The 18,479-nt window shown below is 46.0% G+C and overlaps 1 protein-coding gene across 2 annotated transcripts in view; it reads left to right on the top strand.

Moving 5' to 3' along the window:
• The window catches only part of MNAT1 (MNAT1 component of CDK activating kinase), a 124,425-nt gene that overhangs the window by 6,668 nt on the left and 99,278 nt on the right, over positions 1 to 18,479 (top strand). Inside the window, exon 1 of one of the 2 annotated variants that reach the window (XM_080592854.1) lies at positions 12,046 to 12,071. The exons of the other annotated variant lie outside the window; for it this stretch is intronic. Within the exon in view, the coding sequence (XP_080448980.1) occupies positions 12,061 to 12,071 (11 nt within the window). The 5' untranslated portion in view covers positions 12,046 to 12,060. Of the gene's footprint in view, positions 1 to 12,045; positions 12,072 to 18,479 lie in introns of those variants that run through there. 2 annotated transcript variants of the gene reach the window in all.

Here is an 18,479-nt window from a genome sequence, read left to right as displayed (position 1 = left end):
TTTGTGGCTGTCAAATTCTCCAGGAGTTGCACGTAGGAGCATCCCCAGTGAGTTCAGCGCAGTGGGGTCTCATGCCAACATGTGGGGCTGGAGCCGTTGGAAAAAAGTTTGGAATCGTAGCGTTTAATCTCCTTCCAAGTGAAAGGATCTCTTGGCCTCCCGCTGCATTCTTCCCTGTAGTGTGGTTCAAGAAAATGCCGTTCTTTTAGGATGGGGGGGAGCCCTGGAGATTGTGGAAAAGAACATAAAACCGTGTTTAAGCCAACCGAGTTTGAAGAAGTCTAATTAGAGGTAGGCAGTGAGGAGCTGTCAATTTTTAACCTGTAGTTTTAACTCAGGTATGTGGGAATTAAGCGTTTAAATATGTGTTGGATTCTTGTTCAGCAAACTTTTTTTTCGGAACAATGCATCTTAAATCACGATACACAAGCACAGTGATGTTGTGTTCAGGGCTGCCATTTGTAACCTAGGAGTTTGCTGTGTTGGATGATGGCGATGAAGATGATGATTTTTTAAGGCCACCAGGGTCCTGTTCCTGGCAGAGACGCCAGCGCTGTTCTTCTGCAAGGCCCAGGGAGTTCCGCTCCTGGCCACCCGCCTTCTGCTTTGCCTGGTGCTAGTCCTGGCCAGCATCCCTTGGAGCACTTGAACCTGTTGCCGTAGCACAAAACTGCCTGTCTGGATCATTCAGAAGCGGAGCTTTGGGCTCGTGAGCGTTAGCGGCGTGAGTAGCGCTGGCTGAACCTTAGCGGTGTGCGTGTGGCTGCAGGCTCTGCTGCCCCCGGGATCCGGTTTGCCAACCTGGCACAAAACGAGCAGCTCTGTCGTTAGGTTCCTGCGGTGATGTTTGCACGGGATTAGTGAGCTGAAGTGGCTTACGGAAGGTTAGGCAGGCATCGGAGGTGGCACGAGGTAACCTGGAGGAACGGGCGTCCGCAGGCGAGGCGGGACAGGGCTGAAGAAGGTCCCGCTGCGGTAGCCTGAACTTGGCGTGCGCCGCGTTGTGAGGCTGCGCGCCCGAATAGCTGCCTTATCTCGGAGAGCAGGTGCTCTGGTTTGTCTCCCTCAGTCTGCTTGTTTTCTTGTGACTTGCTGTATCACGTCTCAAATGAGGTTCCTGGGCGTGGGTCCTTGCCTGCATGAACAAATGTAAGTGGGCTTGGTGGGCTAAAGCCCAAAAAACATCTCAAAAGTTGAGGTTTTTAGCTGCGCGTAGCCCCGGAGCAGGAACTTTGTGTGGTCCCAAAAATGCTTGCTTTGCTTTCAGGACTTCAACAGTAAATACTAGGTGAAGTGCTTTGTTCCAAGTGTTTCTTCTGGGTGAGCTGGGAGACACATCGGGGAGTTTTTAACTCGTGTTCATCAGACCTACCATGGGAAATTGGGTTAACTGCCGCTGGTTTGAAATAGTTGCTCGATTGTAGCCCATTTATCCTCGAAGGAAGAAGCAAATGACTTATATTTTTTTAGCTGAATGCATTCCCTCAGAAAGCAGGCTCCTTTCCCCTGAATTCTTAGGGTATACAAATCTAGGTCATCTTTCTTCATCTTTTTGGAGTTATTCCTGTTTTTATTAATTGGGATTAGATGGTCTTTGGACTCTGATCCTTCCCATTACTCTTCCAGAGTCTCTCCAGTTTATTCATGGGAGGTAATTAAATCATTGCTGAAATACCCAAGAGGTTATTTCCTTCTGCCATCCAGCTCTGACAGTGAATATTTGCTTTTAAATTTGGCTCTGGATCATGGCCTTCATACTCCTGTTGAAATGGCATCAGTGTTTTGGTTAGATTCTTCCTTTTGTTTTAAAACTTAAATATTTAGAAAATCTTATCTTTTTTTTTTTTTCTGTCGAGCTCACAACTGGGATGTCTGCTTTGTAACACTTTTTTTTTGTCCACGCAGCAAGGCTTGCAGAGCTCTAATCTTCGTTCCTCATAAGCATTTCTGGAAATTTGAATTGTGGTTCTGCTCTGAAAGGCAACCTTGGCAGAAGGCAAGCTATTGTTTGTGTCCTGGATCTCCAGCGAGTCAATTGAAAAGTCTTTTTTTTTTTTTTTTTCCTTGATTCTGATGATTTGGTCTGGCTCAATCTGCTGCTTGAGATGTGAAGCAGGCTAATGGATTTGATGCCCAGCTTGAGGCATCTCCAGCCACGCTTAACCCTTTTACCCCCCTGGGTAAGTGCTTGCCCTGTCGGGTTAGTCGTGAGAAATGTCCGGCATGGTAGGGGGCCGGCACGGACACACGGGAAATCCCCGTGGTAAAATTACTTATCAAAAAAGAAGGCAAGCATGAAAGCCTTTTAAACAATTAGATATTAGAAACTTTTTTTTTTTAATTGCACCTACTGCATTCTAATTCAAGCTAATAACTCTGTGGGTTTGTGAGCAAGAAGGGCGTTTGACTTCGGTGTGGTTGCATTAGCTCTAAAGCACTGATGAGTGGTACGCATGGATTTAACGTTTATGAACTTAAGCAAATATCTTCCTGAGTCCTTGCAAAAGGATGTCTCGGATAATTGTGACTTTTTAGACAGAACTGACAGTGCCACACTCAGAAGCTGTGTCCGTGGGCTCTTGGTTTGAGGCATTGGTTGGGTTTTCTGCTTTTTTTTGTCCCAAGGACAGCTGAAGGTAAAGTTTGGAGTAAAGCTGGGTCAGCGTTTTGGAAATTGAATCGAGCACTCCAGCGTTCAGATCTGGTTAGGAAATTAAGAAATAAAAAGAAGAAACCCTCCCTGATAGCGACAGGCCATGGGACAAGCTGCTGCGCTGGTGCTGTGGGCACATTTCTCGCTGCCAGTTCCCTCGTGGGCTCACTGACACGCCGGGGGCAGTGGGTGCTGCTTCACGAGAAGGCCGCTCTGGCCGTAACAAAAGTCATAAATACTAGCCCTGAGAGCGGACTGGCCTCCGTAATGACAGCTACTTGGTTTTGAATGATGAGCGAGTAATCTGGTCGGATAAATATTTTGGCTCCGAGTCGGGAAACACGCAGATAATGATTTTTGCTGTTACCACAGTCCTGCTCCAATGGGCGGCACTGAGGTTAAATACACCTCTAAGTGTTTGCAGAATCCTCGGCTTAATTGGAGCACGTCGGCTTCTTTAAAATTCCCCAGGCCCGGCTTCCCAAGCCCAAAGATTGTGCTGCTCCCCGGCTTTTATTAATGCTAAGCGATGTGGCTGGGCTGTGAGTCCGTCTGCTGGGGTTGCAGGGATTTACTGCCTTTCCTGGACAGCAAAAGGCGAGGGAGAGGTTCGGTGGCGATGTCACCTCGAGGTTTCTGAGCCACGCGGGAGGCGTTGGGTCTCCCGGGCAGGAGGCTGCATCACGGAGCTGCTGGCGGTGCCGGGCCGAGGAGGGAGGCCTCTCTTTGGCACTGGCAAGCCCAGGCAGACCAACGCGTGGCGGCTTCGTCGTCCTTGCTGGCGGTGTGTTGTGTGCCTTCCAAAAAAATGGGTGTCTTCGTGGAGATCAGGAGCTGAGCGCCCTGCATGTGCGCCTGATGACTAGATAATCTTTAGCGTGAGTAAACGAGTAGCCTTGTGTAAAGAGAAGGGTTCAGGTTCTTCTGAGAGAAGCTGTCTACAGGCTTACGAAGACCAAAAATAAATAAATTAGTCCTTACTCACCCTGGCTGGTGTCGGTGGCAGTTGTGGAGCTGGATAACCCTGGGACTGATCTGCTGTGACCTGCAGATGAGAGGCTGCCCTTAAATCCCCAGGGGCCCCTGGTTTTGGGGGACCTACCGATAGTTTGGGGATGTTGGTGATGGGAGGTGATCCTCCCCCTCTGCTCAGCCCTGCTGAGGTCTTACCTGGAGCATTGTGTCCAGCTCTGGGCTCCCCAGTGCCAGAGGGACATGGAGCTACTGGAGCGAGTCCAGAGGAGGGCTACGAAGATGATGAGAGGAGTGGAGCACCGGATGGAGGCCCTGGCTCAATATGAGGGGGCACTTCTTTGCTGTGAGGGTGACAGAGCACTGGGGCAGGTTGCCCGGAGAGGTTGTGGAGTCTCCTGCTCTGGAGATATTCAAAACCTGCCTGGATGCCATCCTGTGCAGCGTGCTCGAAGTGATCCTGCTGGGCAGGGGGGTTGGACTGCGTGATCTTCAGAGGTCCCTTCCGGCCTCATCCAGTCTGTGCTATGACTGTGTCCTGCGAAGGGAGAGAAGGGCGTTATTTGGGACTGAGGGCAATGCCAGGGTGACGTGGCGTCGCCGTCAATGCTGTCAGCTGGGCAGTGCTGGAGCGGTTTGGGAGCTGGGGAGGTCAGGCTTAGTCTAGCATCACTGTATTTGTTTGAACCTTTTTGTTACCAGTCTTGCAACAAAGCCTGACCTAAAATTTTGCTAAGCAAATCCTCGATTTCTACTCTGTCTGTTTGGTTTTGGGGAAAGGCGATACAGGAAGGAACAGCAGATGCGGCTAGAGTTAGCTGCTGCCATGTGGGCAGTGTCTGGATGCCTCTGTGCACAGCCCCTGTGAGACGCCTTCACTGGAATGAGGTTAGGGAATGCGAACTCTTTGGGGTCCGTTTGGGAACCTTTGCTGCCGCCAGACAGATTTTGGAGAGGATCCTTCTCTCTTGCAAGGAGCGTGTGACTGGGACGGCTCTGGGGGAACTGGGATATTTGTAGTGGAGTGGAAAGGGGAGGCTGATTCCCATCCTACCTTGTGGCAGTAAAGGAAACAGCAAAGATGTAGGGGAACCTGGCTGGAGACAGGGGGATGACTGCATGAGGACCTGAGAGAAGTGATGGCTGGGGAAGGATTGAGGAAGAGGAGGAGTGAGGAAGAACTGGAGCTGCAGATCCATGGAGGAAGGAGGAGCAAGGCTCTGGGAGGACAGATGCACTGGGGGGGCTACAGGAAGACCAGAGGTAAGGGCAGCGGGCACGTGTGTTTGTGGGAGGGATGTAGGTGTAGGGTTGGATGCTATCCGAGCAAGGATGCCGTGCCTGGATCAAGAAGTCATGGGTGAGGAAAAAAAGGAAGCACACAGGAGGGGTTGGCACTGATATCTGGCCTTCCCACTTGGGGTCGGAGCACACCTGGGGTTTGAGAGATGCTCTGCAGAGCCCCGGAGTTGGCCAAATTCCCGCAGCCCGGTGTTTCCAGGGGCTCTGCTGGTCAGACTGCCCCACGGGAGCGCGGGCTGCGCGAAAGGCTCCTGCGCTCCGCGGGAGCTGGGCTTCAGGCAGAGGCAATCCTACAGAGTGCTAATGCTGATCACTCTCAAATCAGGAATGTGAAATTTGGGCATGCTTCAGGCATTATTGTGGCTTAGTTTCCTTATCTGGTAATGTGGGGATAACGCTGCCTCCTGGTGATTTTGGAGGAGGTCAGTCACTTAATGCTTGCTCTGCATGCCAAGCAAAACTGGAGAGAATGGGAAAAGTAAACTTGTCGAAGCAGGATTTGAACGGGGCAGAATAAACAAGGGCCGAGGATAAAATGGCATTGTCTGCGCGCACATCAGTTGAGCGTCGCCTTCCCAGAGGGCTGAAAGAGGTCCTGCCGGATTGGGAAGAGCAGCCCTGCACCTCAGCTCCTGGCAGGCCGAGCGCGTAGCTCCGAGGGAAGAAAGGCAGTGCCCAGGCCGACTGCCGCGCGGGTGTGTTGGAGGAACGGCACCGAGGCCTGGAGGGGTTGAGAAGGGGAGTGGGAGTGAGCGGAGCTGGGGCACAGGGCCACAGCCTGGGTGCCCACCTCCTTCCGAAGGGAGAAGTTCGTCTCGGAGCGCCGACCGCAAGAGGGATCAGGCTTCAGTTCTCGCTTCTGAAGTTGGATTTGCGTGGCTTGGTTATGGGTAACACAGAGAGACTTTAATTGTCTGACTTATTTACGGTAGCCTTAGAGTTAAGTAGGTTGGCTGGTGTCTAGTTTACGTTCTCTGTCACTGACCTTTCCCTTGGTTTCAGTCTTCGCAGCAAAACTAAGGCTGTGTTGCTTTGGGTACAGTCTTACGTTTCTACTTGCAAAGAAGTTGTTATTTATTAGGTAAGACTTTACTTCCCAAACTCTCGTTACATTTTGAAGCGGATAGTTCAAAAAGACATCTGCATCATTAGGTGAGAACCCACACAGAGTCTGTGTTTTCTACTAGCTGGATCATTCAGATCCCCTTTCTGGTGTTCTACCCACTCTCTGGTTCTTGAGCATCAATTACATAATTGGCAAACATCTACGAGGTCAGTGCTGATCTGAAAGTAATCAATCATTGAACGTGATGGACCACAATCACTTTGACACCTAATTAGTCCGATATTTTATTTTAAAATCACGTGGTTCTTACTGATAGTAAAAAGATGCAAAGTTGCCCGGAGGAGAATTGCCCCAACGTGGTTCTCTTTACCCCGCGTCCTTCCTTCACGAATATAGAAGCAGCTCCATCATTGAAAATTTAATGAAGCTTTCATCGATACAGCGCAGTGCCTCCGCATTCTCTGAAACGTATTCATATTTAATGAGCTTCTAATCCTAATTTCAGGTAACAGGAACAGCTGAATATAACCATAAATCTGATTTGTCTGCGAACAGCACGTCCCGTGTCACTTACCGTTTGTAAGGTAGCCATTGATGACCGGCGTGGTAAAGCATGGGAGCTGGCGTACGTCTCCGCGTCGAACAGCTGCTGTTTCAGTTGGCTTTTGGCTACGTTTGGTAGCTGGCTGAAAATGTTTTGTTTCAGACTTCTATTTTTTTCATAAAAACCAGCCCGAGGAAACAGAAGCAGTGACCTTAAAGCAATGAGGCTGTTGTCTGAGTGACATTTCTAAGTATTTCTGCTGCGTGGTGGTTTTTTTTTTTTTCCCCTTAGCCAGCCTAAGGTTGGTTTCTTAGTTAAAAAGTACAATAATGGGAAAATTTTCTTGTATGTGTGGGAGAGCTGGTAATAACAGAGCAAAATATAGAATTGTGTATAATTAATTACAGAAGATGGAAATAGTCTAGGAATAACTGTGAAAACATCCTACTGCCCTCTGGACAGTCTCAAAGAAGATTTCTGTGAAGCATCAGATAATGCTGCGTCGCCCAGCCCAGCCTAGCAGCCCAACAGGGCTTGTTTTGCTCGCTGGGAGTGGATCATAACGTTGAAAAGATGGTATTGTTTACCAAATTTTATGCAGTAACACCACCTATGAACGCGTAATTACATTTTCAATTAGAATAGGAAAACATTAACACTAACGCACTGTTCTGATGACGTGCAAATACTTTATTGGTCTATCTGCATTATTTTAATTTATGGTCCTTTTATTGGTTCTCATAATCATAATTGACGTTTAGCCATTAATATTTAATTTGTGTTTTGGAGGTTAATTGCAGAAAAAGGCCATATATAACGTGATGCCATGGAATCTAGAAACATAAAATTTAATAACCAGAACTATTCTCCACTACATATAATACATATAGTAATATGAAAGGCAACGTAGAGAATGGTATTTGCTCCACGCCCTTTCCCAGCAGTATGCGATTTTATATTTAATCTAGTAAAGTGTTTTGTTTTATTTTAACTAATCTTGATTGTTTTAATACCAAGATAAATTTATGCTTGCATAGCATATATTAGTGTCCTGATTGCTTTTGGCTATTCATATTTTCTTGCATTAATCTACTCGGTGCATTACACTATCAGGGCTAATCAGGATGTTCTCCCACATTTTTTTAATCCAACATTTAACGCGTCTTTTAGTGGCCTTGCAGGTGGAACAGGACAGTGTCTGCTGAGCGTGTGACATGGATATTCTCTGTGTCAGGTATGTGTAGCAGCCCCAGGATTCTCTTCAGCCTTTAGCAAGACTTTACACCTGACCTTTGTGGCTTCCCCACAGAGAGGACCGAGAGGAGTTGTCAGGCCGGTATCTCTTGGTAGGTGCAGCTCTGGGGCCGGTGTCCTCGCAGCTGCCAGAGCACGGGCTCACCAGGAGCCTCTGAGCAGTCACCCGCAGCCAGCGAGGATGGCTTCTGGCTCCTCAGCCTGCTCTGTCCTGCCGTGCTTTAAGCCCTTGCCAGGGGAAGCTGCAGCAAATGCGCTGCAGCCTGCAGTCCCTGCAGTACCTGGCCCTGGTGGTTTCCCGGTCCCTCAAGCACATCCCTGCAAGAATATGGCTTTTTCACCTTCTGAATTCTGCCCTGCCTGATTTTTAAGGCTTTGAGATTCTGTCCCTAATAGAAGAGATCTGGTACGGGCAAGTAAATCTGATGTCTCGTGAAGCAGGAAAGTGAAATCACTCGCTGTACCTCATCTGCTTTAGGCATTTAATGGAGCTGCTGGGCAACGTCACATATGTATCAATGATGGACACTTCCACTGCATATAGATTTGTGTGTTTCTTGAATTTATCGTGGCTAATTTAAAAAAAATACAAATTCCTAGTGAAAATGCTTGTTTCCTAGCCGTGCAGAAAACAGTAGGACAGAGAAAAGAACTGCATAACAAGACTTGTTTCAGAAGCTGGGCTCAGATCATCAGGTGCTTGAATACCAGCGTAGTTTCACTTGTGCAAGTAGTCCATAGGAACAGTGAGACTCCTCATGTGACAATGACTTTCATGATCAAAACCATACTATTTATTTTCACTTTTAAAAAGTGCGTATCAGTTTTTCTGATGGTCACACTTCTGTTAAATTGTTTACTGAATGCAGTTTACTGCTATCAACTTCTCTTAAATAAGGAATTTGTCTTAACAGAGTCACTTTTTGTGTTTGGCTTGGACTATTAACGGTGGAGAGTGAAGGTGATTGAGATAGACAGGTTGGTTTTTATTTAAAAAAAATGATATTACCAGCTCAAAGGTCTTAAATGACTCTCTCTCATCTCCACTCGAGTGACACCAGATATTTTAGTTGCCAGTCTGAAGCATGATCTCTTTTGTCTGGGTCAACTTTTTACTAGGGTCTGTAACAAATACACTAATGCAACTTAATTTCATGATAAGAAAAGTAGAAAAGTGTTTTTTTTTCTTTTTTTTTTTTTTTTTTTTCCAAATTTGGAGGAATGTCCTTAGTAAAACTAATATTTACTTTCCTAATTTCTGCAGGTTTTTTTCAGGTGCTTTAAAGCTGATTTGAGTGCTTTTGCCTGGAGTATCTTGAGGTATATAAAAACTGTACACAAAAGCTACATTCCATGTTTTGTTACTGAGTTTTGCTCTCAGAAGTTAGAAAATGCCAGAAAAAGGTTTCCTTGTTCAGTCTTAGCTGGCTCCCCTGCGTGTACGATAACACGATTGTTCACCTAGAACGCTATTTTTCATCTTGCAAGGACTTGTCTTGTACCGTATTCAGAGAACATTTTCATCTTTATTTGATGAACCAGTTACTTACTGGACATTATCGAGCAGCTGTAATGAATAACAGACTCATTAATTTCTTCCTTTTTTATGGTGCTAAATGACTCGGGATACAAACCCTTCTGTGCCTGTGTATTTCTCCTGTGATGTAAAAGCGTACGTAACTGATGAGAGGAATAACCAAGATTTTACAGCGATCTCTACATTTCAGAAGTGTGCTATAAGGGGAGTGTCAGAACTTCTGCCAGCTACCCTTTGTTTTCAAACAACCTGCTTCCACAGCAAACAAAAATAGCCATTTGAGAGCCTCGTAATGAAAAGTGTTGAACTTAGTCTGTGCCGATCCTCTGAGCAGCGATCAGGCATTCCAGAAAAGGTATTTGCGTTTGTTAAGGTAATTATATTTCACCTTTGCCCTGCAGTATAGTTTCGGAGTTTTTTAAAGGTTTTATTTTGCGTTACAGCCTTGAGCTCAGATGACGGGTAGGTTAAATAACCCAGTGTTTGGGCAGCTAACCCACAGAATCATCTCAGTGCTACTACATGATATTAAAACTGAAGTTTTGGTCCTGGAGGAAGGGAAACTGCGTATAAAAAGAAACAGCAGAGTTTAAAAAAGAATGGGGTTACTGGGGGCATGGTATCTCTTTTTTTTGCCCCCATTCTTTCATTTTTTTCTGTTGTGCTTTATGTCCCAGTTCCCCAAACAGCTGTATCAGCACACCCGAAAGGCAGCAAGCTGCGATGCCAGTGCAGGTACAGGGAGAAAATGGGGATAAGCAGCATCGAGGACGCTATCAGAAAAAACCTGCAGCGTGGCCACCCCCCCGGGTATCTTTTCTATGGGTCCTTTATGTTTTCTGAGACGCTTTGGCAGACCTGCTCCTTTGTGTGCAGGTTTTGTCTCGGCATTTTTAAGCTGAATCATGACCAGAGAGGTTGCGCCTTGCCAAGCGTCTGCGATCCTGCCTTTTGAGTGGTATCGTCCCTGCTTGCCCTTGGCTTCTAGAAGGTACAAGCTATGTGACTGGCTTCATTAGTGTAAGATATTTTTATGCTTTGTACATGAAGACATCATTGGCCATGCCATGTGCGAAGGTGACAGGGAGAAAGAAGATGAGCGGTGGCTTGGTAAAAACAAAGAATGACTGGCCACACGTGGTGACTTCCCGTTGAGTCTTCATGGTAGCCCCAGCTAATTGCAGTCCAGATGTCCCCAGTGTCACATGGCTGGCCCAATCCACGTGTTTTTACCTCCTTTTTGACATTGAATGGTGAGCCAGTTCAGGGAGGCGATCCAGCTTAGGGTCTTCAGCTGTTTTCAACTGCATTAGCTCCTTGTACTGCTCCCAGGCAGCTGTGCTGTTTTGGGAGCACAGATCTAAAAGCAGAATAAGCTACTGTGGGGCTAGGCCATACCTTGCAATTGTGTAGCCATATGCAGTGCTGGCAAAAATAAATAAATACGTCTCTATATGCGATGCTCACATGCTTCATAGTTGCTGGTTCCAGCAGCGTGCCAGGAGAATGGTTGTCCTCATAGCAGTCGTACAGCATAAAGTAGCCACGGAGGTATGTGGCAGCCATGCAGAAAAAACCTTTGATCTTGGATGATCCCACGCAATTTCCCCAATACATACTGAGGGAGTTAATGTGTTTGCTTTACTTGACAGCCTGAGCATGCAGAGGCTCCGTTTCTCTTTTGCTCGAACACCGTATAGCTTGGATTTGGATTTAGCTTAAACAAATCACAAGGAACTGTCTCTTCATATTATGTAAAGTTTGTGTTCCTGAGAATGAAAGGATCACTTGTGGATTACTAGAAGTGCTGCAATTTGAAAAGAGCTGTGCTGGGGAGGATACAACTTTTCTCCTTGAGGTGGGACGAGAGTTTTCAGGTCTCTTTGTAGTCCTTTCAAAGCTCGGGCAGGGGGATTCGGTTTACCCTGGCCTTCTAGGACTGTCACTGGTGTGAATGAGGTGCTTGCAGGAGGCTCTGCTCAGGAGGATGATCACTGCACAATCCATACTTCATGTGAGTGATGATTTTCATTTTGTGTATTTCTTCTATCTGTAAGTGGAAGTGAAGGCGATGCAAAGCAAAATGTGTTTTGATGGTGCTGGGAACGACCACGAAGCAAGCTTGATGTTTGGTGCATCATAGCTGTCATCACCAAGCATTATTTTTGCTTGCTTTTCTAAAGCAGCTTTCACATTGGTAGTAGCAAAAAAAAACTTTGCAGCCCCAGCTCATGATAGTTCTGCACAGGGAAAGGGAATGTCCTCAAGTTAGCTGTAGTCTGAAAAGCAAACAACTTTGAGGATAAAATGTGAACAAGAAAAGCACACTTTCATCATGACTTGCTTAACACAGTGTCTCATACTAAAGTGCTTGCTCTATTTAATGCGTTGTTTTTTCAGGAGTTGCAGGGTGGGATGGGGAACAAAATTCGTGTTAGAGCTTCCTGGAGTGTGAGTTTAAGCAATTGCATTTGTGGTTCTTAATCTCCGTGCTGTTCTTTTTTACCCCTGGATTAGAGTAGGTGGGCTGGTGCCGGGGAACGTTTGGGCCGTATGAAAGCTCGTGTCTGTAGGTCCGTCTGTGCCTCAGCCTGGGAAGCCATCCTGCAGCTTTTGTCTGCCCTGCGCGCAGGTGGAGAGAAGGAGGTGGAGAAGTCATGCTCCCATCGGCCTCCTGAAAGCACTTTGTGTCCCTGGAGCGCCAAACTTGGGGTCTCTTCAGAGGATAATAGATGCCATGCAGGTGAGTCAGCCTTTTGTGCTGAGGTCCAGGTGCTTGACTTATTTTCAAGTTGGCATGCTCGGACACACTCTGGCATTCAGCGCGATTGTAAACACTCTTGCTAGCTGAGGAAGGCTTTTGTCTCCTAACCGGTTTTCCTTAATGCTCTGGGAGTGACTGGCTTGACGCATTTTCCCCAGGTGGCATCAGCAGCCTGTGAAATACACAGGAAGCTTTCTGCAGCAGGGTGATCCTCAGGTAGGGCAGGCTAGGGTGAGCGTCTTTGGGCAGGGTACCAAAAACACAAATATGTATCCTTGAGGCCCCAGGACAGGGAATGAAAGGCTCCATTTCTCCAGCCAGGCCTTTGGGCCGTGCGGTTCTTTTCCTTGTTTCTGCTCTCTGTGAATTTAATGGTCGCTCCTCCAGCACAGCGGACAGATGATACTTTTTGTTTCCCTGGTGGTGGAAAGACCCCTGCTAGTGGAACGGAGCAGAGCTGTAGCCTTTTGTGCTGAGTTTTATGTCAAGTTTGGGCTCTCGTTTCTCTGAGAGAGTGCTCAAGTTTCCCTTTAATAATCTATTACTCCTTTATAGTCTTTCTTTTTGAACAAGAACTCAGGAATATTTATTTCTGTAGCAAAGAACCAGTGAGAAGTAGTTCCTGACCAGTTTTCCACAATATTTGGTGTAAGTATGGCCTTGCTGCTAGGGTTAATAAGAATCTTCTCAGGTGTCTGGATCTGTTTTTTTGATTTTCTCCTTTCTGGGTAGTAGATGTTTGTGTGTTGTCAGTAGGCCCTTGTCTTGGAGGGCCTGATCTTGTGAATGGTAATGAACAGAGTGGTTTTGTGCGCTGATGATGCCTGTGGGACTATTCCAATGAGAAGTATGAAGCCGAGTCCAAAACATCCTTGAAGCCCACCAGATATTGAAGTTTTGCTTCCCTGCTTTCCTTGACCTCCATTCCCAGCGGGCTGTGAAGCAAGCTCTCCTCTCCAGGAGTAGTTGCCTGGAGGATTGGACCTTTTTTTTTTCCCCTATAGTAAAAAAAGACCTGAACATATTCAACTTTTGACATGTTATGTCTGAAAAAAAGTAAGTTACAAAGTGTGTATACGCTGTGAACGGTTGCGCAGCCAGTGGTGAGGCTTTGAGTTTTAACATGCCTCTTGAGTGGGTACCCTGGGGATGGAAAAAGTGACTTAATTGTATATTGTCAAAAACAAAGAGCAACTTTTGGTATGGTCATTTAATGGACCATTTAGCTTCACTTGAAACTGGTTTTGCTAAAAGCTGCCGTGCAGGAGTCACACGGGTTTGCCTTTCAGTGTCAACTGTTTGCTGTGTAGGTGGGGGCACGGTGCAGGTGCTGGTGACAGTTTGCTCTGTTTGACTCTGTGCCCAGAGTGAGAAATGACTGCCTTGCTAGCAGAACCAAAACATGCCATTATCTTATTAGTGCATTCACTTTTTTAGGCAATTACAGTTAAGCTACCTTTATTATGCGCATTCCCACAGTTTTAACACTTTATCGGTTAAAGCCTAGGAGTGAGGCTTAATTCCACCCGCGGAGTCTTGATAAGAGTTCAGCGTGATTGCATCCGAGTGACTTTGGGGGACTGGCCCGAGAAGTGAGTGTGAGAATTGGTATTGTCAGGTCTTGGACCAGACGGAGAGGCCGCCAAGAGATGCCCTTTCTGCGCTTCGTGTTGGAGAAGGTCCTTCTTCCACGTGAGCACGTTCAGATCAAAGGCGGAGATTGATCATCTTGGTGTTCGGGTGCATTATGTTTACATACGGGCTGATCAGCAAGGATATTCCCTCCCTGCCCCATATTTCTAGTAAGAACTACAGAAAATCAGCATTAAAGAAAATGTTGTATTTCGCAGGTGCCTCAGTTCCGTCATTTGAAAGTTTTGCAGCCAACTGCTTGGCAGTTCTGCAGACTGTGACACAAATTGCTATCAGAGGTGATATTTTTGGGAGGGAGTATTTTTTATGAGTAAGCATATACCTCCTTAAACCACCTGAGTCATGCGTTCTATTTTTAATACAACATAGTTCTGAAGACTCAGCATGTCAGGGTGGCGGTGATAGGGCATGAAGCATAAGGTGACACATGAAGGCCTAAAAGGGGGAAAAAGAAGGGAGAACCTTTTGTACGCTGTAGGATCTCCGAATTCACTTACGCGTGTATTTTTGTTCTAATGACCACATCAATCCCTGACGGCAGGGTTGCAGTTTTGGCGCACCCCCCTCCAGCCTCCCAGGTAGGTAGATGACAAAGGGGAGGTGGTAGTGGGAGGACAGCGGGTGATGGTTATGCTTCGCCAGTACAAACAGAGGTGTGTTGCTTCCTGTATCGAGGTCAGTCGCTCTGGCAATGTGGCCTGCTCTCTGAATTTTCACGACCCAACCGTAGCGTGTTTTTCACCAGGGAATTTTGTTCGACTGGTTAATCCGTGCGTCGGATTCAGGGCATGCTGCAGTGGGTGTCACCAAACTTGTTTTAGAGGGTTTTCCAACAAAAACATCCAGGGTGGTGTTTCCTGCCCTCTGTAGGCCGATGCCCTGCGGAGGCAGGAGGCTGCTTGCGGCTCCTTTTCCAATCCTGCCCTTGCGCAATGGCACCGGCGGTCACCAGCTGCAGCCCCGGCCCGCGGCTCTTGGCTTCTTCTCAGCGCTTGGCTGCTGGCTGCACGATGGCTCGTAGCCCACGTGTCGCCTTCGGTATCCACAACCTCCAGCTTTCTCATGTTTGGATCCCTTTGGCTTATGTCTTTTGTGGAAGTAGGTAAGATGATCGCTCTGTGGGGAGCGTCGAAGTATTTCTTGGGGGAAATACTGGTGAAGGGTAGAAGGCCTTATGCCTCTAGCCGAAATGGTGCCTGGGGTTCTGAGGGTTGGATGCAGCTTGGATGGGCGTTTAGATGAAAGTTGTGACGTTAAGGACGTGGGTTAGTTTCAAGGGGATCATTTCAGGGACAGGGGTATGATATAGAGGGACAACCTCACCCAGCAGTTCTGAAAAGGAGTCCCAAGGTCCTTGTGGAAGGAGCCTTGTTTGCCCAGCCTGTCCCTGTGGGGCATTAATGGCTGTTGGTGCAAAAAGCTTGCAGGATTGAGCCCAATAACTCACAGTAATATGTAATTCCCCAAAATGATGACAGTGAATAATTCACTGTCTGGGATCTCCTTAGAGATTTAATAGTCAAGAATTTTTTTGTGTGTACAAAGTCTGCTTTGGCCAAGAAAGTTGAAGGCGGTCGATGTTAAGAGGGCACCTCCACAGTGTTAGAAACTGAAGGGATCCTGTGTTTTCTGAACAACTTACCCTTTGGGTTTTGGGGTTTCTGTACTGGGTCACCCAGGCTGATGGTCACCCTGGAATTTAGGGTGGCTGTTGCTTTCTTGGAGGGTCTGCAGAATCAAAAATTCCCTGGTGAAGTAGTTATTTTGATTTGGGGATGGGGAGGTGGAAGAAATAAACTTATCAACTTCTGTGTAAGATTATTATTTAAATATGTCCAGGAGCATACAAACAAAAAACAAAACAAAAAAAAACCACAACCAAACATAAAATTCTGTGTTCAGAGGCTTTCAGTCTTTTTAGGGGTGCATGCACAAGGGTATACTCCCCTGATTTGTTTTTAATTTGCTTTTAGTACTGCTAGATAATACCAAGCTATTATTGCATGGTTTCTATGGATAAGGAAATACTAGTCCCTGTTTGTCGGACCACGAACGATGTTTTTAACACAGCTGTGGTGACCCTAATACAACAGCGCTTTTGAGTAGGTGCACAGGTCTCGTGTAATGACAGAGCAGCGTGGTGTTTATGAGAGAACCTGCAGCATTGTCGAGTGCTTCTCAGCTGATGTTTGGGTAAAACAGGTAGGCTCAAATATTGTCCAGAACTGATCATCTGTGTCTTGGGATTGTTGTTTCCTTGTTTGCGGCTGTAGCCTGGGATAACGGTGGGTTTGGGTTGGCTGTGTATTTCAGCTGCCTTTGAAAATGGTGCCGTCTGAAGTGGGAATGGAAATTTTGAGAACTTTTTTTTTTTTTCAGTTGATGTTACACAGATTGGAACGTACAAAAATATTGTGCAAAATGGGCCAGCTCTACAGAGGGTGGCAGGTGGGGTTTATGCTAAAACAGACACCTAAAAATACTTCTTCCAAGCTATTTCTGTGCACGCTAATAAGAGCCACACACAAGCGCCCAGTGGATCTGTGCTCTGAGCTTGGTGCTTGTGCATGGCAGGAGCTCTGTGTAATGAAGAACAGACTTGTGGATATTTATCTTACTTCAAACCGTTGATGAAAATTCGAATGTGATCAGCTTATGAATGTGGGGATTCAGCCGTGCGTCTTCCTCCGTGTACCCTGTGTCTCTTGTCCAAGTGCGTGCATCCACCGCTGAATAACAACACCGGGCTGTTCTGATCTGTGTGGCTCATGGCATAACGGGTGCAGATGTAAATACAAACGAGAATATAATATATCTTGATAAAATAGATTATTAGTATTTTTTTTTGCTTTTGCCTCATTGATCATCCATATGTTGTCCTGCTTCTTGTTCCCATATTGTGCAACCAACTCTCTTCATCTCTGCCCCTCAAGCAAGGGGATAGATGCACAGCACAAATTTTAACCATGATTAAATAGTCTGCAACGTGCTGAAACTTCGGAAGAACAGTTTGTGTTACCTCTTTGGCAAGTAAAGTATTTGCTTACTTTGAGTCCTGTTTGATAACCTTTGAAGTTACCTCCAGCTTCACTGGAATAGGGCTGGGTTTTTATTCCCTACAATCTGTAGGAAATGGTTGAGATGCCAGCGTAGCTAACGAAGGTCTGACACGTCCTCCTTATTTTTGTTTAATACCTTCCTCTAGAAGTAGTTGCACTGCGTGTGACCGTAAGACTTAATTTCAGAAAGTTTGAGTAATGTTCACCAACTTATATTAAAATAGCAATATGTAATATGTTTTAAAATAGCGGTTGCTGTTCATTTTTAAGCCCAAGGAAAAAAGTTTTTTTGAGTGATTAAATTTACAATGCAAAAAAAATGCTTCCTCCCAGGCTTTAAGTAGGTCAGGATCAGTTGCAGCCTGACCTGCTCAATGGCCAGCGTGGGATGTGGGGGAGGAGGTTTTGGTGGGCTTTCCTTTCTCCTTTTTTTTAATAAGTCAAAATATATTTGGTTTTGAGACTTGTTCCACTGGCCACATGTTGTATTTTGTAGGGTATTTCAAGACATCCCTGAAATATTTATCGTGCTGCGTCCCACTAAGAATGTAATCTTAAGGTCTCCACTGTTTACGAAGCACAGTCTATATTTTATCTCATGCTGAGTCAAGATGTGATAATGGTTGTTTAGGGATTATGTGAAAATGGAGTGAGGAATGACCCTTAAAAATTGGTAGGAAGTAGATTCCCAGATGAGACGAGGGAGGGGGGGAGCTGTTGGAATTGCTACTGTGGGGATTTTCTCAAGAGTATTTGCTTTGCAGGTATACTGAGGGAAATGAGGATCAGTGAGATAAAGAAGCTTTGTGAAAAAAATGCACTAAGATCTGTTTGGTTACAGAAACGAAAAGCAAGCCTGTAACTTCGTATGTGTAGGGCCCTTGGATGCTAATACCAGGAGCTCCAGCAGTGTCACCTCTCCTAAATAAGTGACCTGTTGCGACAGGAGAATGCCTTACTTGGTTTGGGGTTCATACTTTACATCTCCTTCAACTATTTTAGGTTACACAAAAATATACGTATATTTGCCAGAAGCCTGACGCTGGGTTGCAGAGCTCTCTGTGTGGCCTGTGGCCCTTTTGGGGCAGACGTTCTGCAGGTTTCCCCGGACTGTCAAGTGCCTGGCTGCGTGAAAACGCAGGCAGTGACCCCAGTGGTCCCTTTCAGCCCTGTTTGTCTGTGTGATTATTTTGAAGTGAATTTGTTCAGCAAGCCATGAATTGTTAGATTTATTTTTAGTTTTTTGATACGAATCTGGCATGTCAAAGATTACCTCTTATGCTTTATGTCTACATTTTCAAAAACGGAGATAAACTTTTCACTGTTTGCAAATGATTTTTTTCTTTTTAATGCTTATCTTTTATTTTAAAAGATACTTGCCCAGGCTTCTGTCTTCAAGGATTAAATCTGAATGTGGATGCAAGATGGCAATAAAATGTTCTTGGGTCTTTCTTTTGATGAGCTTTTTGCAGTTTAATGTTAACAATAATTTAGAGTCAGCTCTGTAAGGTATTTAAGGACTGAGCAGAGATCATTCTTCCTTCTCTGACGTTCAGCTGTTCACACTGTTTTAGTAAAGGCAACAGAGATTTAGCAAGCTGTTCTGTAGAGTGCTTTAGGTCAGGAAATTAAGAATGGCTGAATCAATTGAAATTCCAGTAGGGAATTAGGATAT

Source organism: Anser brachyrhynchus, assembly GCF_964034855.1.
Source record: "Anser brachyrhynchus genome assembly, chromosome: 5".
Classification (NCBI taxonomy): Eukaryota; Metazoa; Chordata; class Aves; order Anseriformes; family Anatidae; genus Anser; species Anser brachyrhynchus.
Note: the sequence above shows the minus strand (reverse complement) of the source record. Positions and strands in the feature narration are given on the sequence as shown.